The sequence below is a fragment of the Lissotriton helveticus genome, chromosome 7 (genome assembly GCF_964261635.1).
Source record: "Lissotriton helveticus chromosome 7, aLisHel1.1, whole genome shotgun sequence".
Lineage (NCBI taxonomy): Eukaryota > Metazoa > Chordata > Amphibia > Caudata > Salamandridae > Lissotriton > Lissotriton helveticus.
The window spans coordinates 1,252,614,809-1,252,637,380 of NC_136068.1; the positions used below are offsets into that span (position 1 = coordinate 1,252,614,809).

General features: G+C 48.8%; 1 protein-coding gene across 3 annotated transcripts in view; it reads left to right on the forward strand.

Moving 5' to 3' along the window:
* Nucleotides 1–6,013: 6,013 nt before the first annotated feature.
* LUC7L3 (LUC7 like 3 pre-mRNA splicing factor) overlaps nucleotides 6,014–22,572 on the forward strand; it is a 381,484-nt gene continuing 364,925 nt past the window's right edge. For 2 of the 3 annotated variants that reach the window (XM_078654426.1, XM_078654425.1), the window contains exon 1: nucleotides 6,015–6,177. In XM_078654426.1, coding sequence (XP_078510552.1) covers nucleotides 6,076–6,177 — 102 coding nt within the window. In that variant the 5' untranslated portion in view covers nucleotides 6,015–6,075. Of the gene's footprint in view, nucleotides 6,178–22,572 lie in introns of all 3 variants that reach the window. The other variant, XM_078654427.1, reaches the window with a different exon arrangement.

Genomic DNA, 22,572 nt, shown 5'->3' on the forward strand with positions numbered 1-22,572 from the left:
ACTACTGGCGTCAGGTCCTGCGCACCATTACCCAGACGCTGGAGGTCTCCCTTTTGCCCAAACCGCGGAAATGTCTTCTGAATGTGTGGAACACCACTGATCTCACTCGCTATGGGCAAACTTGGGTTACACTTGGCCTCATGGTTGCAAAGAGAGACATAGCGCAGAGGTGGGGCGTGGCAGACCCCCCTACATTAGCGTTGTGGTGTAGGAATATGGACCTGATCATGGTAACGGAGCGCACAGTCTATGAAACCAGGGGCAGCCCACGTAAATGGAACAAAATATGGGCTCCTTGGAATACCTTTAGAGGGGACTTATGTGAAATGCTGCCAGAAGAAGATCTCGATAGTTCGGAAGATGAGGACGGTGTGGGGTAGACATGCACTGTTCTCGGGAGCGGGCCTACCTAGATGGGATCCATACAATGTGTCTACTGTCTTGAGAATTGATGCACTGCCTAATTGGTCATGATTGATCATGTGTCTATATTGCGAATCGCTTACTTAACGAACTCTTCCTGTTCAAATGTAACCTGCTTATGTAAACGCTGTCATGATAACGAATGTTCTACTTAATAAAATGTTTAAAAAAAATAATAAAAAAAAGCTCAAGAAAGGCTAGAAGACAGCTGCAGTTCTAAATCTGCGAGAAGAATGCACACTTTAACAAACATTTGCAATGCGATAGCTCTCGCATTTTCGCAAGTTTGAGCTATTGACATTGCAAATAACAGTGCCTTTTATTCTTGTTTTTGTTTTAAAAACATAAATAAAAGGATTTGTTATCTACAATGCCAATAGCTGAAACTCTTGTAACCGTGAGACCTATTGTATTGCAAATGCTTGTTTATATGTGTAACTAGTCATGTGGAGATTAGCAAGGACCTATGAAAAAAGAGGCAACTGTCTGTGATACACTAAAACGTGCTCCAGAGCACGAGGTCTATAAACTTCTGAAGTGGCCCCCTTACTGCATGTGTGTGTTACAAAATCAACCCATTAATATACTCTCACACCAATGTGAAAAACACCATGATCTGAGCTTCACTTTTTTGCAAAACATTTTTATTAGCCATATATGAATTTGTAATTAAGCTTGGAAACGACTGAAAGTGACAACAGTTATGAACAGATGCGTGAAACGTATTAAAATACATTTAGAAACTGCTTTACAGAATAAATAAACAGTGCCCGGTGTGCTTTTTGTTCTTAAAGAGTTGGCTATTTGCTGTTAATGGGTTTAATTTGCATTTTCTTGTCCTATAATTCGATCAATCTAGCTGCATACTTTGGTCTTCCATTGCCACATACTTCCAGTGGCTCTGACGTAGGTTGTGGTTCAAGACTTTAACAATACACCACTCCATAAGTAGGGCCCATAATGCTATCACAACTCTAAACTATTCCTGGTTTGTTTATAATTTTTAAAAGCTACATATATTTTGTCCCCATCCACCTAATTCGTTAATTGACCTGATTAAGATTCCGCCGCTCTGTCTTCTTCAATCCTAAACTGTCCTTTGACAACCAAACCTATGCATTCTGGGAGCTGTAGTTCTAGCTCACTTGGAGGAACAAGATGGACCTTTAGGTAACAATAGTTGTAGCAAAAAAAATCAATCCAATCAAAAACGTTTTATAGAGCGCGAACCAAGCCCATGAGTGTATCAGAGAGCTTTACAGGAAGGTGGTAAATACATTCTTAGGACAGGTGTATTCAATTCGGATAGGAACAGGTATTGCGATAGGAACAATTGGGATAGGAACCGGTACTCCTCCTTAAATCCTCCTGAAGTCATCAGGAATAGTCACACCGTGTGAAGTCATCAGATACTCATTCTCAAATCCTTCTGAAATCAAGAGGAATATAACACCTTGTGAAGTCATCAGATGCGCATTTTCAAGTAATCCTCAAATCATCAGCAATAGTCACACCTTGTGAAGTAATCAGATACTCTTTTTCAAGTCATTCTCAAGTTTCTAAACTCTGCTGATGACTTCAAGAGCTTGGTGATTGTTGTATGCTGCTTGCGTGCGTCCCAGCACGCAAGCTTCTAGAATGTGGAATGTTCGGACTCGGTTCTAGGTCAGTTGGAGCTGGACTGCCTTGCGGGCAGTTGGTGGTTGTTAAGCTGTCTCTACTCCTGAATAAACCTACCTGAAGAGACTACCCTATGTGTGGACCTTCGAAGCCTTAATAAAGAGATATGGTCTGACATGCATCCCCTACCCAAAATCAATGAGCTTATTTCCACTCTCTCTGGTGCAAGCGTATTCACTACTTTAGATCTTGCTAGTGCATACCACCAGGTTGTCTTGCATGAGGATTCTAGGAACCTTACAGCTTTCGTAACTCCTGAGGGTTTGTTTCGCTATTTACGGATGCCGTTTGGCTTGGCCAGTGCCGCATCAGTGTTTCAGCGCTTAATGAAGGAAGTGTTGAATGGATGTGATGGGGCTATCGCATTCCAGGACGACATTTTGGTTTTTGGCTGTGATGTGATAGAACATGATAAGAATCTTAAGGCTGTATTGGGAGGGATACAATCAAAAGGTCTGACCCTCAAGTTTGCTAAGTGCAAATTCAGACAGGAAAAGGTAGATTATCTGGGACATGAGATTTCCAAGGAAGGGATAAAACCTAAATTCGATCATATTTCCAGTATCTCAAAGGCCCCTCCTCCTACCAATAAGGAACAATTGTTTTCATTTCTTGGTTTAACTGAATACTTTAGCAAATTTGTAAAGAACTATGCTTCAAAAGTGGCTTCACTTCGTCTGTTGCTAAAGAAAAATGAAAAATTTATTTGGGGTAATGAACAGCAAGTGCAATTTGATGTGTTAAAAAAGGAAATTTGTTCTGCTCCTTTCTTGAAACCTTTTGTTGTGGGTCAAGAATGTATTGTTTCAGTGGATGCATGCAATACTGGGTTGGGGGCAGTTCTGATGCAGAAAGGTTTGGGTGAAGAAAGTATTATCTCTTATGCTTCGAGGACATTGAAAGGTGCTGAGAGTAACTATTCAACTATTGAAAAAGAGTTGTTAGCGTGTACCTGGGCAGCACAGCATTTCCGACAATTTTTGTGGGGCACTAAATTTGTACTTCGTACTGACCACAAGCCATTAGTGAGTATGTTGGCTGCGGGAGGTGGTAGGATTCTAACAGCCCGTTTGGCCAGGTTGGCGGCCAAACTACAGGAGTATCGATGCACTGTGGAGTATATCCCCGGAAGATTAAATGTGCATGCTGACTGCATGTCCAGGTTAGCTTTACCTCATCACGAGGTTGAACACTTTGTTGAGTGTGACGTGGCTTACACTATGAAAGATATTAATGTGGATGATACAGAAGTCATCAGTGAAAATTCTTGGGAGGAAGCAATGTCTGAGGACGAAACTTTGGGTTTGGTCATTTCTTATCTTAAATGTGGTTGGCCTGAAGAAAGGAAGTTGACGGGTGAAATAAGTTCCTTCTTTAAAGTCAAGGATGAGCTCATGTGTTTTAATAACATCATAACCAGGGGTGACAAGATCATTCCTCCTGTGTCTGTCAGGGAAAATTTAATAAAGATTGCTCACGAGGGTCACATGGGCATGTCCACCACCAAGAGGAGGCTTAGGGAGTACTATTGGTGGCCCTCTTTAGATGCCATTGTGGATAGATGGGTCAGGGATTGCGTATCCTGTTCCAGTAGTGATAAGAGTGTCAAACCTTTGTCTTCCACTATCACTCCCATTGAGTATGCTGAAGGTCCATGGAGAAGGTTAGGGATTGATATCATCGGTCCTTTGAATTTGCCTGGTTGCAAGGAGGTTTACGGTTTAGTTCTTGTTGACTATTTTTCGAAGTGGCCAGAGGTCAAAATCGTTGAAAGGATCACCTCCAAGCAGGTCATTGATTTCCTTAACAATGTTTTCAGTCGGGAGGGTCTTCCTTCTGAGATTATTTCAGATAATGGAACGCAGTTTACTAGCAGTGAGATTGAAACATTTTTTAAAGAACATGGCATATCTCACAAGAGGGTCTCTAATTATAACCCTCAAGCTAATGGCCAGACTGAGCGCTTTAATAGAGTGGTCAAAGAATCCATTCAGTTAGCGGTCAGAAATGATTTGAATTGGAGAAAAGCATTATGTGCCACCTTGCTTACATATCGTACTTCACCTAATTCGGTGACGGGGTGTTCCCCTTTTGAATTACTAAGAGGTCGCAAACCTGGATCCAAGCTATTACCTTGGTGGTTGAAATCCAATGGCCCCGTTGTGTCTGCATTCAGTGCAAAGGAAATGGGTGAACGTGTAAAAAATTATCAAGAGAAAATGGGTAAATGTTCTGTGGAAAACGTTTCACGCCACAAGGTCAAAGTTGGCGACCTTGTGCGTGTGAAATTTGGTAATTCATCTGCTAGGAGTTGGGCTAAGTGGTCGGATCCTGTTAGAGTGATTGAAGTATTTAGTAAGGCTGTACGGGTTGAAGGGGGGAAGGTTTGGAATTTCAGACGTGTCTCTGTTGTTAGATCTGACAAGTTGTTAAAGGATACTAGGAAATGTTTTTCTCACTCTTATGCTGAGGATAATGATCAATTGTTTTTAGATGATTTCAATACTATGCAAAACTCACAGGCGTCTTTACCTATTAATTCTGATGTACCTGTTGTCACCACCCTTGGGCCGCAGGAGATCTCCAATGACTCTGATGGTTTAGTTGATGTCATTGAATTGGAATCTGTGGCTCAAGATGAGTCTGTGCATAGAGCTGCAGACGTGGTTCCCAGAAGGAGTGCACGTGTTCCGCGTCCACCTGCAAAAATGAAAGATTATGTTTGTTCTTAGTTTTTTTGTTGTTTTTTTTTGTGTATTTGGGGGGGGGAGGTGTGTTGTATGCTGCTTGCGTGCGTCCCAGCACGCAAGCTTCTAGAATGTGGAATGTTCGGACTCGGTTCTAGGTCAGTTGGAGCTGGACTGCCTTGCGGGCAGTTGGTGGTTGTTAAGCTGTCTCTACTCCTGAATAAACCTACCTGAAGAGACTACTCTATGTGTGGACCTTCCTGTCATTCTTAACAGTGATGTCGGAGGATGTGAAAATGACTTCTAGAGTAGTTGGATAATCATCCAATGACTCTAGGATGGCTTCTAACGTAATCCTGTTTGACCTGGGATAGCTGCTGTTTTAAGGCATTTTTTTAACCCTAACTTTGAATTTGAAGTAGTAATATCTTAAAATTACTTAATTTCATAAATATAACTGTCGCGATTAAGTGGCACACATAAGGCATTGTAATTTCACACAACAGCACCTTAAAAACGTATCTAACTAAAAACTTGTCAACAATGAGTAGGAAACGCAAAAAATTTAGCTTGTGTCAAAAATTGTAACCGAAACGAAAGAGAGCTCACTCAACGTCCCTCTACATATAAAGGGCAGAAGTGAGAGCGTCGTGACATTGAGTGTCTCGGGATGCTAAATTATGAAGATAGTTCTTGAACGGAGAATCGTATTTTTGTGCGATTCCAGAAGGTGACTGGGTTAGGCACGGCCATAAACGTCCCACCAATAGGAAGGGAGTTTACCTACTTGTACACTGAGATGCGCGCTCTAGTGTTCTCTGCTCGTGTTTACTAGCAACTGACTTCTAAGTACAGTTGCATTCTGGGAGAAGAAATGTTCCCTCGTCGAACTGCAATCGTACTATGCGCCCGCCCCTATTAACTGAATCTCCGTCTAATAATTGGTTTACTTTTTGAACCGTTCAATAGCGATCTGAAAGCAAATGCTGTTTTTTTGTGGAAGATCTTCAGGGGCCTGTGTTTCGTAGTATTCTAAAATATACATGTATTTGCGTTAAAAAACCCCACAAATATCATGAGTATGAAACAAGTACGATAGTGGTTAACATCCCTTAAGGCTCCGAAAAATCATGTAGTCACAGTACAACTTCAAAATGGCCCCGTTATTTTGCACGATTAATTAGTCCTCTGTCGGCGTCGACGCCGCTTGTGCCACCATTTTCTTGTGTTCCAGGCAGAGAGATTTCAGATAAACGAACAACTTGAGCTGGAGTACCCGGGCTGAATGATGTTGTCAGCCGCTCAGCTACTCGACGAGTTGATGGGCAGGGACCGTAACCTGGCTCCTGACGACAAGAGGTGTAACGTTCGCTGGGATCACGAGACTGTGAGTGCTGCCTCTGTTTCGAAGCAGGATTGCCTTTTCTCAGCTGACTCCTGGCTCAGAGGTCGTGCGCAAAGCTATGCCAGACCTTCTTCCCTGGCATTGCTGGGCCAATAGAGGGTTACATGGAAACACATACTGGGAGAAGTAGATGCGTATGTAGAAAAAAAAACAGCCTCCAGGGAGCTTATTTGTTCATTGACATGTGCTAGTCAACTACTTTGCTTTCTTTTGATATTTGCTGGCGTTGAAAGCCGGTTCAAATTCACGATCTCGGCTTACCTTTTGGTGTTTTTTAGGTCTCGCCTACATAGCTGTCTCTTTTAAGACCTTTTATTTTTAGGTCTCGCACATGCGAATGGATCGCGAAGCGATCGTCGCTGCGAGGCCCTATTGCAATCAGTTCTGCTTACAAGGAGCCAAGGGAGACAGGAAACAAGACATGTGCATGCGCGTAAACGGATCAGGTCGCGCGTACACCATCTCCTGTCTCCCATGGCTCCTTGTAAGCAGACGCACACGCACCCCCTCCCCACCTCGCTCACGCGCACACACACAGCCCCCCACCCACCGGGTCTCACACACACACACACGCCCCACCTCACTCATGGGCTCACACGCACACACACAGCCCCCCTCCACACACAGCCCCCCCACTCACTGGGTCTATCGGACTCCTCTCGTCCCGCGGTGGTGGCGGCTGCACAGGCTTGGTAGGCGGCGGGGGCAGGCACCGGCAATGTGCCTCGAGCCCCCTCCGCTTCTCTCCCCAGCAGCAGGCGGGGCTCTCCCTTAGCACGGGAGCCCCGCTGGTGTAACAATCTGGCTTCCTCATCTTCACAGGAGCGCGGGGTAGGCTCCCGTCTGCTTCCTGTCTGTGCTGGTGGCCCCGCCCTCAAGCAGGAAGTCCCGGGCAGCTCCGCCTGGCTTCCTATGTCTCGGTCTCCAAAGGCAGAGTCCGCCTTCTTGTTGTTGTAAGTGTTAAGAAAATAGAGAATTAAAGTTAGTGTTTGAACCACCAAGATGTTATTTTTTTAAATGGATGCACTCACAAGTCCATTTGTTTCATACTGCACTTCCGGCACAGTCATGACCAATCACGTATCTTTAGAAAAGTGTGAGAATCCACACTGAAGTGAAGGGTGGACGGTGGGCGCTCCTGCTGCTAATCTTGCCTCAGACTCACCCCGGGCTGTATCAGCAGGCGGTGATTAGGATGACGCCCAGATTGGATTAATTATTCACAGAGGAGCTCCTGTTGATTAACCGCTAATCCGACAGGTAAACCCCGAGTGAAAGCACCGTGGTTTGGAATGTTGTTTTTCGAGAAAAAGCAGACAGTATAACTTTCCCACCGCTTCACCCACCAGCTCAAGTCTGCTCTTAGCTAGACTTGGCATGTACGGACTAATAATAAAATGAACACGAGTATCGGCTAAGTACTATAAAAGCTGGTTTGAATTGGTCCAATAAAATGTGTAAGGCCCCCGCCTAATCTCCTTTATCTAGTCTAAAAAAATAACGACGGAATCCCATTGCACAAATGAATAAGTAAATGGACGCAAATGTTTTACATGGCACCAAAGAAACCGAATGAATAGTGTTAAGGGACTATAAACCCAGCATGTTCCAATCCAATTAAATATATATAGCAGCAAAACGGAGTAAGGCTTCCGACCACTGTACGAGAAAAGGAGCACTTCCGTATACAGAATGGCACGATTTTCCACACCCTATATTAATACACAATGACTCTTCATGTTTTGCAAAGTTCCATCAGAATATCGTTCCAGAAACTGCATATGATTAGGGCAAAACCTGTTAATTCGAGGATGGTGAGGGTACTGCTCCTGGCTACGCGTGCCATGTGGGCTGGTTGGGGAAGCGACTGCCATTTCGCCATTACTGCCTCCTGGCTGCGATTCTTTTTATTGGACTAATTGGAAATAAAATACCCAGATGTTACCATGCATAATCTTTCCGAATGACATTCTTCAGGTGGCCGTGCAGGTGCAGTCATGTTCAAGGCGGAAGCAGCAAAGATCCGGGGGGGGGGGAGGGCAAGAGGCGGATGGGGTGATAGAGGTGTGCGCCATACAGAATGGGGTACTTACCTCGACAAATTGAGGCCTATTTTAGGCGAGGGCCCCTCTGAGCATGAAATACGCTGGAGTACAGGAATGAGCACGGCAGCATTTGGGGGAAGGTGGTTACGGGCCTCAGTGACGGCCCGCAGTGGGAGTGCGGTGGGGAGGGGCAGGGTGGTAGGGTAGTGCAGTCGGGCATATTACGTCCGCGAGTAAAGTAAGTAAATAAACAAATACAACTATTTACCATGCGTTCGCTGCATTCCCAACTCAGCGATGCAGTGAGCGCAAGGTAAATAGTTTTATTTATTTACTTACTTTACTCATGGACGTCGTATGTGCGACTCCGCTACCCCCTCCCCGCCCCTCAGCACTCCCACTGCGCGCCGCCACTGACGGGCCTATGTAGATGTTTACATGAGGGGGATGGGCACCAACAAAGTGGACCATGATAGAATGCCGGATATCATATTCACACCTCACTGTCGTCATTCACAGGTGAATTACTCCCACAGCACAGTGCACTAGAAGGGAGTGCTGGCCACAGCTGTGTGAGCGTTGGGCCCACATTGAAAAAAACCAAAGCTGTGTGAGCGCTGGCCCCGGCTTGAAAACATGGCTGTAAAGCTTTCTTTTTAAGAATTTCCCCCCTGTGCCGCCCCATCCCATCCCCCCCTTCACTGGCTTTTACTTTTCTGTGCTTCAGCTCCTGTTGCTGTCATTTAAGTTCCCTGTGCCATCCACAATCCCCACGAACACTACCTCCCACCCATTGCTGCCTGCTAATTTTAGAGGTTCATCACCATTGCCGCTGTTTCCCTTTAATTTAAAAACACGTTCCATTGGCAGTACGGATCAGCACTTGTAATTTTGTTTTGGAGGGACCCTTACCGAATATCCGCAGCAGTTGCTTCCCTGAAGCAGCAGTGGCTTAATTTTCATTTTTCGGGTTTGTCAAACCAGTAATCTGTTCGAAATGTGTTGCATATATAATTTCCGGAGCGGCTGCAGCTGCTGGCTTACGTTTTCGTTTTACAATTGCAGAGGAAATGTTTATGACTCCACAGCAGTATGGTGTCATGCTGCTGGGAGTTGGCAGACTCGGCTTGCTAGGTCTGTCGCGTTAGTGGGTAGGTGACGGACGTAAAGTAGTAGTAAAATGTTGCAGCTAAGCTGCATTTACCAGTGCTTTTCTCATAGGATCCTATCTGATGACCATAGTGCTACTCTGTACGGGTCGGAGTCTATAATATTTGAAAATCCTTGCATGCATGTGCGGACTCGAGATTTCCGATCCCCCAACACGAAATCCATGCATAAATAACAAGCATTAACAAGCATTTGCAATGCAATAGGGCTCGTTATTTTTATGTCTTTTCATTCCCTCTTACAATTTCTCTTCAGCCCCCTCATGCTCCATTTTTATTCCTCTTTCCTTCTTTCTGCCTTGCTGTCCTCTTCCTTCTTCTCCAACTAACACCTCATATTTCTCTATTTTCTCTCCTCCTCTCAACATTCTGCCTTCCACTCACTTCTGTTGTTCTCTGTCTCTCTTACTAACGTCACTTTACACCCATTTACGTGCTCCCCTCTCTCCTTCGTTCGCCGTGTCATTGCATTTTCTTCTTTATCCCTTCGTCTCACTCTTATCTATCGCCCTCCCCCTATCTATCACCCTCCCTCTATCTATCACCCTCCCTCTATCTATCACCCTCCCTCTATCGCCCTCCCTCCCTCTATCTATCGCCCGCCCTCCCTCTATCTATCGCCCGCCCTCCCTCTATCTATTGCCCGCCCTCCCTCTATCTATCGCCCGCCCGCCCTCCCTCTATCTATCGCCCGCCCGCCCTCCCTCTATCTATCGCCCGCCCTCCCTCTATCTATCGCCCGCCCTCCCTCTATCGCCCGCCCTCCCTCTATCGCCCGCCCTCCCTCTATCGCCCGCCCTCCCTCTATCGCCCGCCCTCCCTCTATCGCCCGCCCTCCCTCTATCGCCCGCCCTCCATCTATCGCACTCACTCTATCTATCTATCGCACTCACTCTATCTATCTATCGCACTCACTCTATCTATCTATCGCACTCACTCACTCTATCTATCGCACTCACTCACTCTATCTATCGCACTCACTCTATCTATCGCACTCACTCTATCTATCGCACTCACTCTATCTATCGCACTCACTCTATCTATCGCCCTCCCTCTATCTATCGCCCTCCCTCTATCTATCGCCCGCCCTCCCTCCATCGCCCGCCCTCCCTCCATCGCCCGCCCTCCCTCTATCTATCTATCGCACTCACTCTATCTATCGCACTCACTCTATCTATCGCACTCACTCTATCTATCTATCTATCTATCTATCGCACCACCACAGCATCACTCAGCACCACCACAACATCACTATGCGTTACCACAGGATCACAGAATACCACAGCATCACTCAGCGCCACCACAGCATCAATCTGTGCAACCATTCAACAACAACTACTTCAAATATGTTCTCTCAATGTTTCAAGCTTTATTAAAGATGTCACAAAAAAGATGTTAATATTTCACTTCTGTTCTTGGATTTTAGTCACAATACAATACAATTAACATAATCTTCACAAAAGTAATTTACAAAAGTTTAAGCTATTGCCATTATAAATTACAATAACTTTTATTTAAGTATTCATTATTAAAAAAATTAAAAGCCATTGTAATTTGTAATATCAATACATCTAAGTCACGTAAATACAAAACATGTTGCATTACAAATAGTATAGGTGTCACATTTGCAAAAGTTAAAAGTATTGGCATTGTAAATAACAAAGCTATTAATTTTGCTATTTTCAAAACCAACACGTAAATAAAAAATTGGTCATTTACAAAACCAATAGCTCAAACTTTCCTAATGCAAAACCTATTGCATTGCAAATGCTTGTTTTCTAACAGTGAGCTTCGATTCTGCCAGTAGCAGACTTAATTGTCCCTCTCATGTGATTGCTACTTAGTGGTCAGCCGTCGTAAGCTGCCTTCTTGTGTTTGTCCGTTCCCTGGAGCATGGGCACAGTACTTGTACCATCCCACTAGTTATTTTTAGGTCTCGGCCTAGCGTTACACTGCGCAGCAGTGTTAGCGCAGCCTAGATTTAATGTAAACAACTGTATGGGGGCTTGAATCCGCCCCTCTTCTCCATTGGCTGGCTTCCTAAACAGAGGCCAGCCATTGGAGGAGAGGGGCGTCACTCCGTTCAAGCCCCGTCTTTTTTTGGATTCGGGGGCGTGTTTTTTGCAGTTTTTAAGTCTGTGACGTCATCCGTCACTCAACCGCAAAAAATACGCCCCTGAATGCGAAAATGGCGCTGCTTTCCTGAATGCGAAAATGGCGCTGCTTTCCTGACGCCATTTCTGCCTGACCGCTGCCGGAAGAAGTCGAGAAGCTGCAGAGTCCTCCGGTGAGTATGTGTCGTTCGTTGTGCTTGCTGTCCTGCCCCTGCCCCCTCGTTCGTTGTGCTTGCTGTCCTGACCCCCCTCCTCGTTCGTTGTGCTTGCTGTACTGACCCCCCTCCTCGTTCGTTGTGCTTGCTGTCCTGCCCCCCTCCTCGTTCGTTGTGCTTGCTGTCCTGCCCCCCTCCACGTTCGTTGTGCTTGCTGTCCTGCCCCCCCTCGTTCGTTGTGCTTGCTGTCCTGCCCCCCCCTCGTTCGTTGTGCTTGCTGTCCTTACCCCCCTCGTTCGTTGTGCTTGCTGTCCTGACCCCCCCCCTCGTTCGTTGTGCTTGCTGTCCTGACCCCCCCCTCGTTCGTTGTGCTTGCTGTCCTGACCCCCCCCTCGTTCGTTGTGCTTGCTGTCCTGACCCCCCCCTCATTCGTTGTGCTTGCTGTCCTGCCCCCTCGTTCGTTGTGCTTGCTGTCCTGCTCCCTCGTTCGTTGTGCTTTATTTGCCCACTCCCTTCCGAAGTCATTCTTTCAACCTCCTTCCCTCTATTTGTGGGTTCCCAGTTAGATTTACCACTCTGAAAGGAGATGCAAGAGCCTGTGAGTGCTAGTGGTTACGAATATTGGAAAGGTTCAAGACTCCCAGCAGCGCCTGCGAACCAACAGTGTCTGTCTGCCCAAGAGCTCTTTTAGATCAACCACTCCACTCAGCTCATAAAGAGACATCTGGTGCCATCCTCTCAGGATTTCCTCTTGAAAGCACTCTCTCCACTGTTAAATTTCTCCTCTTAAAATGCAACTCCATTAAAAATGAAATAAATATGGATTTAGTAATAAAACAGTTTTATATGGCGCTGGTTACCTTGAAGCACTGGAGCGCTTTTCATAATAACAAGAGTAGCATGCAGGTCATACAAGAAACAGACCAGAGGGTCAAAATTTAAGAATGACAAGAACTAATATTTAATGAACACCAAAGAAAAGAGGAAAAAGCGGAGAGCAGAGAGGAGAACGGAATATTGAAAGTGGGGGTGGGAGTGAGAGTGGAAATAGAGTGGAAGAGAGAGAGTCGGAGTGAAAGAAGATGGTAGAGTCAAAGTGGGTGATTGGGTAGGGGGCAAGAAAGGAGAGAAGAGACAACCTTGCCAAGTGCCACCCACCACGGGTCAGATTAACGTAAATCATTAGTCATTACTACAATCCCCCACTTACACCACATTGTCATGCTCTTTTGAGTTCTGCATAATTTCCCCACTATCCTCCTTTATGTCTAAAAAGTTTGTCATAGAAGTTTCTGCCAGCGTTTAACTGGAGCCTTTGCCTGTCAGCCTTACTGTAAAGCCAGGGACTAAGGAGAGGTCAGGATTTTCAAGATTACATAGCGAAGCCCACGTTCATTCACTTGGTGAGGGATTGGGGTCACCTTGCCGTCTGCAGAATTTACTAACACCACTAGCCGTGTAACACCACGGAAACCTTAAGTGAGTTGACCCTCGGAGTATATTGCCCGGAAGTTTGTTTTTACATGGGGAAGGATTAGATTAGGATGTGTTGCTGAAATAGAAACCTTGTCATTTCACTCTTGTGTCCGCGTGAGCAGCTCATTCAATTAAGTCATTTTATTGTAATACTGTTCTATGCAGTCCTGCATTCGCAATGTTTTCAACAGGACTACGAGTCCCAGAATGCAAAGAGAAAACATGGACTGGATGAGGTACTCTGGCATGAACCTCAGGAATGTGCTAGGTTGGTTTCAGGGCCTTGTGATTTCACATCAGAGCCACAGGTTCCAGGAGAGACAACGGTGGGTGTTTTTCGGCAGGTTCAAAGCACGAAACAGTGGCCATCCCCCTCAGTTGTGATAAGTTCAAGCAAGGGCGGTGCTTCCTCGCGGTGAGGGGCTAAAGAAGACCCCTCGACCCTCGCAGTGTTCCCATTGCCTCGTGTAAGAACCTTCAGGAGGCCATAAAATACCTTGTTATTTTATTAGGAATGGAAATTGTCAATGCCTTTGGTAATAGTAAAATCGGGTAACTTCTATGTATTTAGTGTGTGCAGATGCACCTAACGAGGAAATAAAAAAAGAAACAAACCGCATAGCCAAAGCACCATAACATACCATACCCAAACTTAGCACACCGAAGCTTAACCTTTCAGATTCTGCGCCCACTTTAACTACCTTGTTGGTACAAACTTGTCACTCAAAGATATGCCCATGTATCTAGTGGCCTTATCTTGCTGTCTTAGGATCTGTGTTAGTTCGTCGTTTTTCAATGACGTGTCTGTAAAGCGCTCTGCCACCCTATGCTCTGGCTTATCCTTTTGTTATTAGTTAATTTGGAAATAGGCTTTCTTGCCTATGCGGATAATGCTCAGCTTGTCATGCACTTACACCCGCATGCTAATAATACTGTTATCATTTTACTTATTGCCTATTAGAAATCTATTAATGGGTAATGCGGAATTTTCTCAAATCAAAATAGGATAAATAGTTTGTGGTAAATAGGTCTCTCTGAGGCTTCCCTTTCTGGGCTTATTCTGTGAGCACTCCCCCCAGTCTTTCTCATCAATGTAAAAAGATCTGGAGCTTGGGACATTTCTTATGTCCTTCCACTGCAACCTTTTAGGGTGCTACTTTTTCTTTTTCTTTAAGCACTCTACGAGAATGCATGTGTTTTCCAGCTGTCTCCCTGGTTTCGTTGTCTTTTTCCCTGTCCGCGATTCCTGGTGGTGGGAAACGTTTCCACCACTACAGCCCAGACTTACTTAGCACACTATGCAAGGCAAAGGGGTGCAATTGGTAACGCCTCTCAAAATGTTGTGCCCAAAAGGTTTGGGATCGGAAATTGATGCAACGCCAGCGCCACACACATTCATGGGAGGACCGTAGAGCTTGTTGTGCATGCTGTCCTGCCCCCACGGCTCGTTCGTTGTGCTTGCTGTACTGCCCCCCCTCGTTCGTTGTGCTTGCTGTCCTGCCCCCCCTCGTTCGTTGTGCTTGCTGTCCTGCCCCCCTCGTTTGTTGTGCTTGCTGTCCTGCCCCCCCCTCGTTCGTTGTGCTTGCTGTCCTGCCCCCCCCTCGTTCGTTGTGCTTGCTGTCCTGCCCCCCCCTCGTTCGTTGTGCTTGCTGTCCTGCCCCCCCCTCGTTCGTTGTGCTTGCTGTCCTGCCCCCCCCTCGTTCGTTGTGCTTGCTGTCCTGCCCCCCCTCGTTTGTTGTGCTTGCTCTCCTGCCCCTGCTCCCTCGTTCGTTGTGCTTGCTCTCCTGCCCCTGCTCCCTCGTTCGTTGTGCTTGCTCTCCTGCCCCTGCTCCCTCATTCGTTGTGCTTGCTCTCCTGCCCCTGCTCCCTCGTTCGTTGTGCTTGCTTTCCTGCCCCTGCTCCCTCGTTCGTTGTGCTTGCTTTCCTGCCCCTGCTCCCTCGTTCGTTGTGCTTGCTGTCCTGCCCCCCCTCGTTGCTGGTGCTTGCTCTCTAGCCCCCCCCCCCCTCGCTGGTTGTGCTGCCTCTCCTCCCCCCCCCCCCCTTGCTGGTTGTGCTTGCTCTCCTGCCCCCTCGCTATTTAGTTAAAATTTCCACACTTAGTCGGTTATCGGTTTGCAGGTAAGTAATCGACTGTGGAAGTTAAGTTTCTGGGGTAAGACACAGAGGGGGGTGTGGGAGGGGGGGCTGTCTCCCAGGGTCAGTGATGCTCTGGAATTGCACCCTCAGCGGCACTAGGGCGGCCGGGTGCAGAGTGTTGAGGCCCAATGTTATTCTATATGGCGTCTCCGGTTGGGGGCTGCTGGCAAGCAGGCCACAAGGCTGTGGGAGAAAAGCTCCTAGGGCTTAGCTCAGGGAAAGTTGGGACCAAAGGTGCACCCTCAGCGGCACTAGGGCGGCCTTGTGCAGGGTGCTGTTTTGAGGTCGGGTGCCCAGTTGTTTCCAATGGAGAACCTCCAGGACAAAGAAACACTGCAGGCTCGAGGATGAGGATCTTCCAGGTGTGACCACCACTTTGAGGGGTAAGTTGGGATGTTGAGTGTTGGTTAGGCACGGTTGGTTAGGGCACACAAGGGGGGGTCGGGTGCAGGGGTGCCTTGGGACGTCGGAGTTTCTAATCCGCTCTGGTCGCGGTGAGGGGGTTGTTGTGATGATTCTTCAATAAACAGCCACGCAGAAGGAAGATGAAGGTAAGTTTATTGATAGAACACAACCTGGCATCCGACCACCTCGACAGTCCAGTGCAACTGACCACTGTCGAGTGTCGTCAGCCGAACATTCTCTTGAGAAGAGTATTCCAATGTAGAATATAACACGCCCTCACGAGACATACTCTCGAGACACTGAACACACACCAGGCACACATCATAACACATCCTCTTCCTTAGTGAACAAAAAAACAAAGAAGTAAAATAGGCTAACCAACCAAAGAAAAACCAAATTAAAATGTAACATAGTCTTTGCGATACGAAGGAGGTCTGCGCAGTCTATGTTCAGGATTGACTCCACTCCCATTTTCATTATCTACACACTGCGACAATTGAGACAAAACTTCACTGGACTGATGTGAACAACTATTGGAAGATAAATCAGGAATGAACATAGCACCTGAACATTCATCATCTTCACAAACTTGTTTGACACACATACCTCCCTTTTGATACAATGCCACTCTCCTAAGATTCCTACTCTCACCACCATCCAGAACCACAAAGAATTTCCCTACATTGACAACACAGAAAGGTCCCTTAAATTTGTTCAAACCAGCTTTGACTCTGCCAGATTTCAATTTAACCCAGTCACCTATTTCAATCTTGTCTCCAACAACTTCAGGAACACTCTCACCACCAGAAGGCACTCAATCCTTCAACCATGTGGGTACTAATCTTGAGCCTCGAAGACGTCCTCGCATAAGCTGAAAAGGATACTTTAAAGTGATGAACGGTAGTTCGATAAGACCAAATCATATCCTCAATAACACTTCTTGGAGATAAGCCATTAGCCACAGCAAGTTGGATGGTACCTTTTAATTATTTTAGCTTTTCCACAATTCCATTACCCATGGGATTGTAGAGTGAAGTGCACAAGTGTTTAACTCCCCACCTTTCTAAAAAACACTTCATCTCATTGGAAGTTAACTGTGTATCCTAAATCGAGTGGAACTCCTTCAAGCAGGAAAAGCCCTTCAATCACTTTAATGGTAGAAATTGTGGTAATGTCTTTCATGAATTCAACACATAACCATCTAGAATGAAAATCAGCCACCACAACAGCATAACTCATATCGCCCGACAAATCAGACAGAGGACCTATGAAATCTAAACAAACATTAAACCAGGGTTTGCCCGGATCAGTGATTTGACCCATATACTCTGACTACCAATTTTTAATCTTTTCTCGCTCTCTTTACCTATCCCCAACCTTTAATCTGTTCATCCATCCCTGGCCACCAAAACTCTTGTTTAATTCTTCTGATGGTCATACCTTGATTTAAATGGCCCTTGTTGGAAATGGGGGTTACCCAAGTCTCAAAGGGGGTAGCATGGCATCAAGCGGGCAGGCCAAACTTGGAGGACATGTGAAGCACTCACGCAGTACCCTCAGTCAACACACCAGGCACACCACAAAAGAGGCAGGACACCAGTTTGAGTTGGAAAAAGATACGTCATTTAGTAGGGTTTCCAACCTGCAAGGCAAAAGATTGCAAAACAGTAGTGTCACACAGGACGCCAAATGGCGCCAGAGCCAAGTGAATAAAGGGGGGGAATTATTTACATAGGAAGTAGTCCATGCTGAAATAAAGAACAATTGTGATTAAACAACAGTAGTCCTGGGGCCAATCTGGCGGGGCCAACTCAGGCTCTCATCCTTAGGGGGTTGTAAATGCAGAGTACCACATTAGCATAGGTATATATATCATGCACAATCACGCCAACCCACCCCTGTAAGGGAAAAACAGAGCATTACAGCACATACTAGTCAGGAGCACCTGTAAGAAATCAGTACGGCAGGCTCATTAACAAGGGCATAAACAGGGACCTGGAATAACTCATCAGGCGGGGCCTACTCAGGCCTTCATCCTTGGGAGGTTGGCTGAAATTGTAAGTTGCATATTAGCATAACTACACCTCATGCGTGGCAACGCCAACCCAACCCCTGTAAGGGAAAAACATCATATAATACCAGTCAGGAACATGAATCCTCAGCCCCCCTTGCAACCTGCAACACAAACATTAAGCAGTGCATTGGTATCACAACATCTAAACCAGGCTTGAATCCCACTGCACCTGGGCATCACTTTAGTGTAGGCATAATATTAGCAAGATAAACAGCCTACAATTCAAACTAGGCACGGAAGCGCACCACACTTTAGTAGATCACATGGAACTGCTGCGTTACCTTAGGGCCACCAGTATCCTAATTAGGATTAAACATGGCAATTAACCATTGCAGGACCCAGGGATAAACAAGCCACTAACAATCAGGCTAAGTTACCCAGCCCTTCACTCTGCAGGGCCCAACACCTAGCTAGGGGTTACCTTGTCCCTGTACCAATCCTGGGGGCCTCAGTAATGTCCCGGCCCAGTCTAGAAGTCTCAAAGGGGACCAAAAGGGCCAGCGAGGCTCAGAGCAGTTTCCAGGGGCGAGCCCTAGTCCTGGGGTGAGCACCGACCCTGTGCCCCGACTTCCACACGGGATAATCAAAACCCCACTCACCGGGCTCTCCTCGTTGGCTCCTGCGGGATTCAGTAGGTCCTGCGGGGCCTCCTCTGCAGGGGGGGGGGGGGAAACCAGGCACCGACAATGTGCCTCGAGTTGCAGGATTCCTTTCTAGAGGAGGGGGCAGGCACCGGCAATGTGCCTCGAGGCCCCTCCTCTCTGTGGCAACCCTCGTGCCCCTCCTCCTCTCGAGGGCCTGGGGGGCCGCTATATTCGCCTCACCCGGGCCTCCTTTCCTTACAGGGGCCCGGGGTTTTGATCCACCCTCAGGGAGGCGTCAGGGGACACACGCAGTGTCTCAGCACACGTGGGGGGAAGCCTGCCTGGCTTTCCTCCCACCTCGCACGGCTCCCTTCTCTGGTCGGGAGGCGGGGCTGGCACCGACAGAGTGCCCCGGCCCCGCCTTCTTCACCGGCCCCTCGCGTGGGGCTCAGACCGGCGGGGTGGCCTCCCGCTCCGGTCGCTTCTCTCGGGGCTCCCACCTTGGCACGGGGGCCCCGCAACAAAGCTTCACCCGGGTCCCCCTCCTACCTCACGGGGACCCGGGGCTCCGATTCCGCTTCTTCTGGCCTTCCCGGCCTTCCACCAATCCCTGCGCGGCCTTCTCGGGGGCTCGGCCGCGCAGCCAATCCGTGCGCAGCGTTGGCGGGGGCGGGCCGATGACGCGGCCGGGCGCCCCCGTCACGTGACGCGAGTCCGCAGCCTCAGGGCCTAGCGCGGCCCACTTCACATCGGCGGCCCTCTCCTGGCACCGGGGGCCGCCGCGACGATGCACACCACCGCGGGGGGGGCTCCCTGGCAGCTACCAGGCAGCGCGAGGCAGCGCCAACACTCCCCGGGCCGCGACGGTGATAAGGGGTAGGCTCCCTTTATTTAATTATTTATATGGAGGCAGCGCCAAAACGAGGGTAGGCTCCTCACACTCGATCCTCCTCACAGCGCCCTCAGGCCACAGCGCGATTCTCCTCAGCAGATGTCGCTATTTACAGCGCACTGCTCCTCCCTCTTAGCCCAACAGAATAGAGGCAGTTCAGGGCTTCTAGGGACACGCAGCTCCTCACAGTCCTTCTCTAGCGCTTCCAAATTATAGCGCTTCCCAGGCAGGGCAGTTCAGGTCAGGGCAGCAACAGTCTTGGAGTTTACAGCGCTTAGGTAGGCAAACCAGGGCTTCCAAGTAGGCTCCTCACGGAGGGGGGGCGAACAGTTCCACAGCCAGCCCCAGGGGCACACTCCTCACCTCCTGGGGGGTTCAAGCCCACAGCATTCCTCCTCTTCTGGGTACCTTTTTCCCTCAGCGCTGGCGTAGTCCAAGGTCCCACAGCGTCAGGGACCTATGAAGAGTCCTCCCTTGTCAGGGGCCCATGGGGACAGCAGCGGGGGGGTTTATAGGGGTGCAGGGCCCAGCTCACAGGTCCATGTGGCGGTAGCACCTCACAGCAGGTCCCCCTCCCTTCCTTGTCCCAGCGCTGACTGACTCTCTGGTGACACTTCACCCTATTTATACCCTCCTCCCAGGCAATGCCAGGACCTTCTAGAATGTTGGCACATCTAGCCTAAACTGGTTCTAGGGGAGGGGGTGAGCACCCTGGGTGCCAGGCTTTCCCTCCAAAACTAGGGGTAGCTGGGTAATATTATCTAGACCGCTGACCTATGTCAGTCCAGTGGCAAAACCCATGGCCATGGCATCCATTTTAAAAACAATACATTTCAGTCAGGTACATTTCCAAAATGGGGGATTTTACAAGTGCTCACATTAGGTCAGGTAATTACATTTTCACAAGGTGTCTCACACCACTCATGGCCTATACAGGTTTAATCCCATGGGGGAGACATTCAAGTTAGGGGGTCAAAAGCGAAAAATTTTGGGGGGAAAAGGCCAAGTCCAACACGACTCCCCCCCCAGCCAAAAGCCAGGGTAGACATATCAATGCCTTGATGGGCTTCCCTGCTTGGGGCGGAAAAAGGTGGACGCAGGCCTGCAACTACAGGAGCACCTGCAGTCTCTCCTCCACTCTGGAACCCAATGGTTCTTTTTCGCATCCCTCCTTTCACCAACATCACCACCCCACTGGTGTTCCCTAGTGGGATGTCTCTCCTTCCTAGAGTGGGAGGCTCTAGCCTCAGGCTTGTAATTCCCTTGGACCACTCTCTTCTCTCCAAACTGCCACTGGTCCACCCATCTGGGGTCTACACCCTCAGACTGACCAGCCCTTAGGGGCGAGGCTCTCCTCCCCCTACTTCTCCTCCTAGGGTTCCTCCATCTCCTACGCTGGGGGACACCCTCACACAACTCTCTCCCCAACCTGGAGCCGAAACCCACAGGCTGAACCGGTGACAGGGGCGAGTCCTCCCTCTCCCTGCACCCCCTCCCAGAGTCCCGCACCCTCCTAACTGGAGTAGTACCCCTGGGAGTCACTTCCGGGGGGACCCTGGTTACAGAGGTCCCTCCCACCAGGGCAGGCAAACCCTGTCCCTGGCCACCCAACCCAGGATCTGCGCCCTGTGGCTGAGCTGGTGACAGAGAAGAGACCTTCCTCCCTCTGCACCCCCTCCCAGAGTTCCGCACCCTCCCACTGGGAGTAGTACCCCTAGGAGTCAAATTGGTAGGGACCTGAATTACAGGTACCCCACCCTCCAGGTCAGGCAACCCCTTAACCTGGAACCCCAGTCCAGGATCTAAACCCTGTGACTGGTCAAACCCCCGAACCACTGGAGCTCCAATTAATGATGCTCCGGGTCCTCCTGACATGAGGGGATCCTTTCCACGAGAAGGCACACCGGGACAGCCTAGACTCCCAACCTGGGGTTCCCTAAAAGAACTCTCCAGTCCCTGTGACTGCAGTTGGGGCATCTCGGGACACCTCCCCGTCTCACTCCCTCCTTTAGATGGGATGTGAGGCCCTACAACCCGCCCACTATCCTGGGACCTAGCTGGGCTTCTCACCTCTCCCGCCACGCTGGGTCGGAAGATCCCTGCACCTCTCCTTTCTGGATCACTCCCCAATGTCTTCCCAGACGCTCTGGCACTTACCCAGAGGTCTGCCTCCCGTGCAAGTTCCCTGGGGTCTGAGAACCCGCACCGCAACAGATGGTGACGCAGTCTTGGGAAACAACTCCTCAGCATGTGCTCCCGGATAACGGCATGGCACAGCCCTTCCCAATCCTCCACTGCTCTCCTCACCACCCAATCCTCCAGTACAGTCCAACACTCCTCCTCAAACTCTCCCCAGGACTGATGGAACAGCTTACCCCTGCCCCTAAACACTAACCCGTCCTCCTCTTCCGGGGAATCAGGCACAGTCTCTTGGGCTTCGGGAGTGGGACTCCTTGCACTGGACCTACACTCGCTGCCACCACTGGATCCCACCCTCTTCGGTGAATCCAGACTCCTAAAACCACTCTCAGGGGACAACCTACCCACCTGAGCTGATCTCTCTCTGGCGAAGGCCCTCTCCGCCTCTGCCATCCTCTCCAGCGCTAGGACTTTTTCAGTCTCTAGTCGCTGCTCTTCTACCCTCAGCTGCGCTAAGCCCTCGGCATGCCTGAGCTTTGCCAGCGACAGCTGATACTCCCTTTCCTCCCTCCTATCTACCCACTCTTCTGGGGACAGGGAAAGGGATGGGGCAGTGCCCCCGGGACTGGACCCAGTGCGAGACTCCCTATCTTCGGTGTCCTCCACAGCTACTGGCGTCTCTGCCCTGCTAGACTCTTCCTCCTCCTCATCGGAGCATTTACCTCCCAGGGTTCTGGATGGGGAGCCCTCACTCTGGTCTCTAACCCACTGACCCTTCAACACTTCGGGGGGGTAGTCAGACAAGTCCCCATTAACCTCTAAGGGCTCTCCCCTCTTGAGGGCCTCATAGAGAAACAAATTCCTCCTAATGTTCCCTACTGGGGGTATCCCTCTCTCCAGGAGGAAGCAATCAAAAACAATGTTCAAACAATAATCCCCACCACAAGGCTCTACCTGTGGTGTAACCTGTGGCCGCTGTGGTACTGCGCAAACACAAGTCCTATCCCACCGCTGCCACCAAATGTTGGAAATGGGGGTTACCCAAGTCTCAAAGGGGGTAGCATGGCATCAAGCGGGCAGGCCAAACTTGGAGGACATGTGAAGCACTCACGCAGTACCCTCAGTCAACACACCAGGCACACCACAAAAGAGGCAGGACACCAGTTTGAGTTGGAAAAAGATACGTCA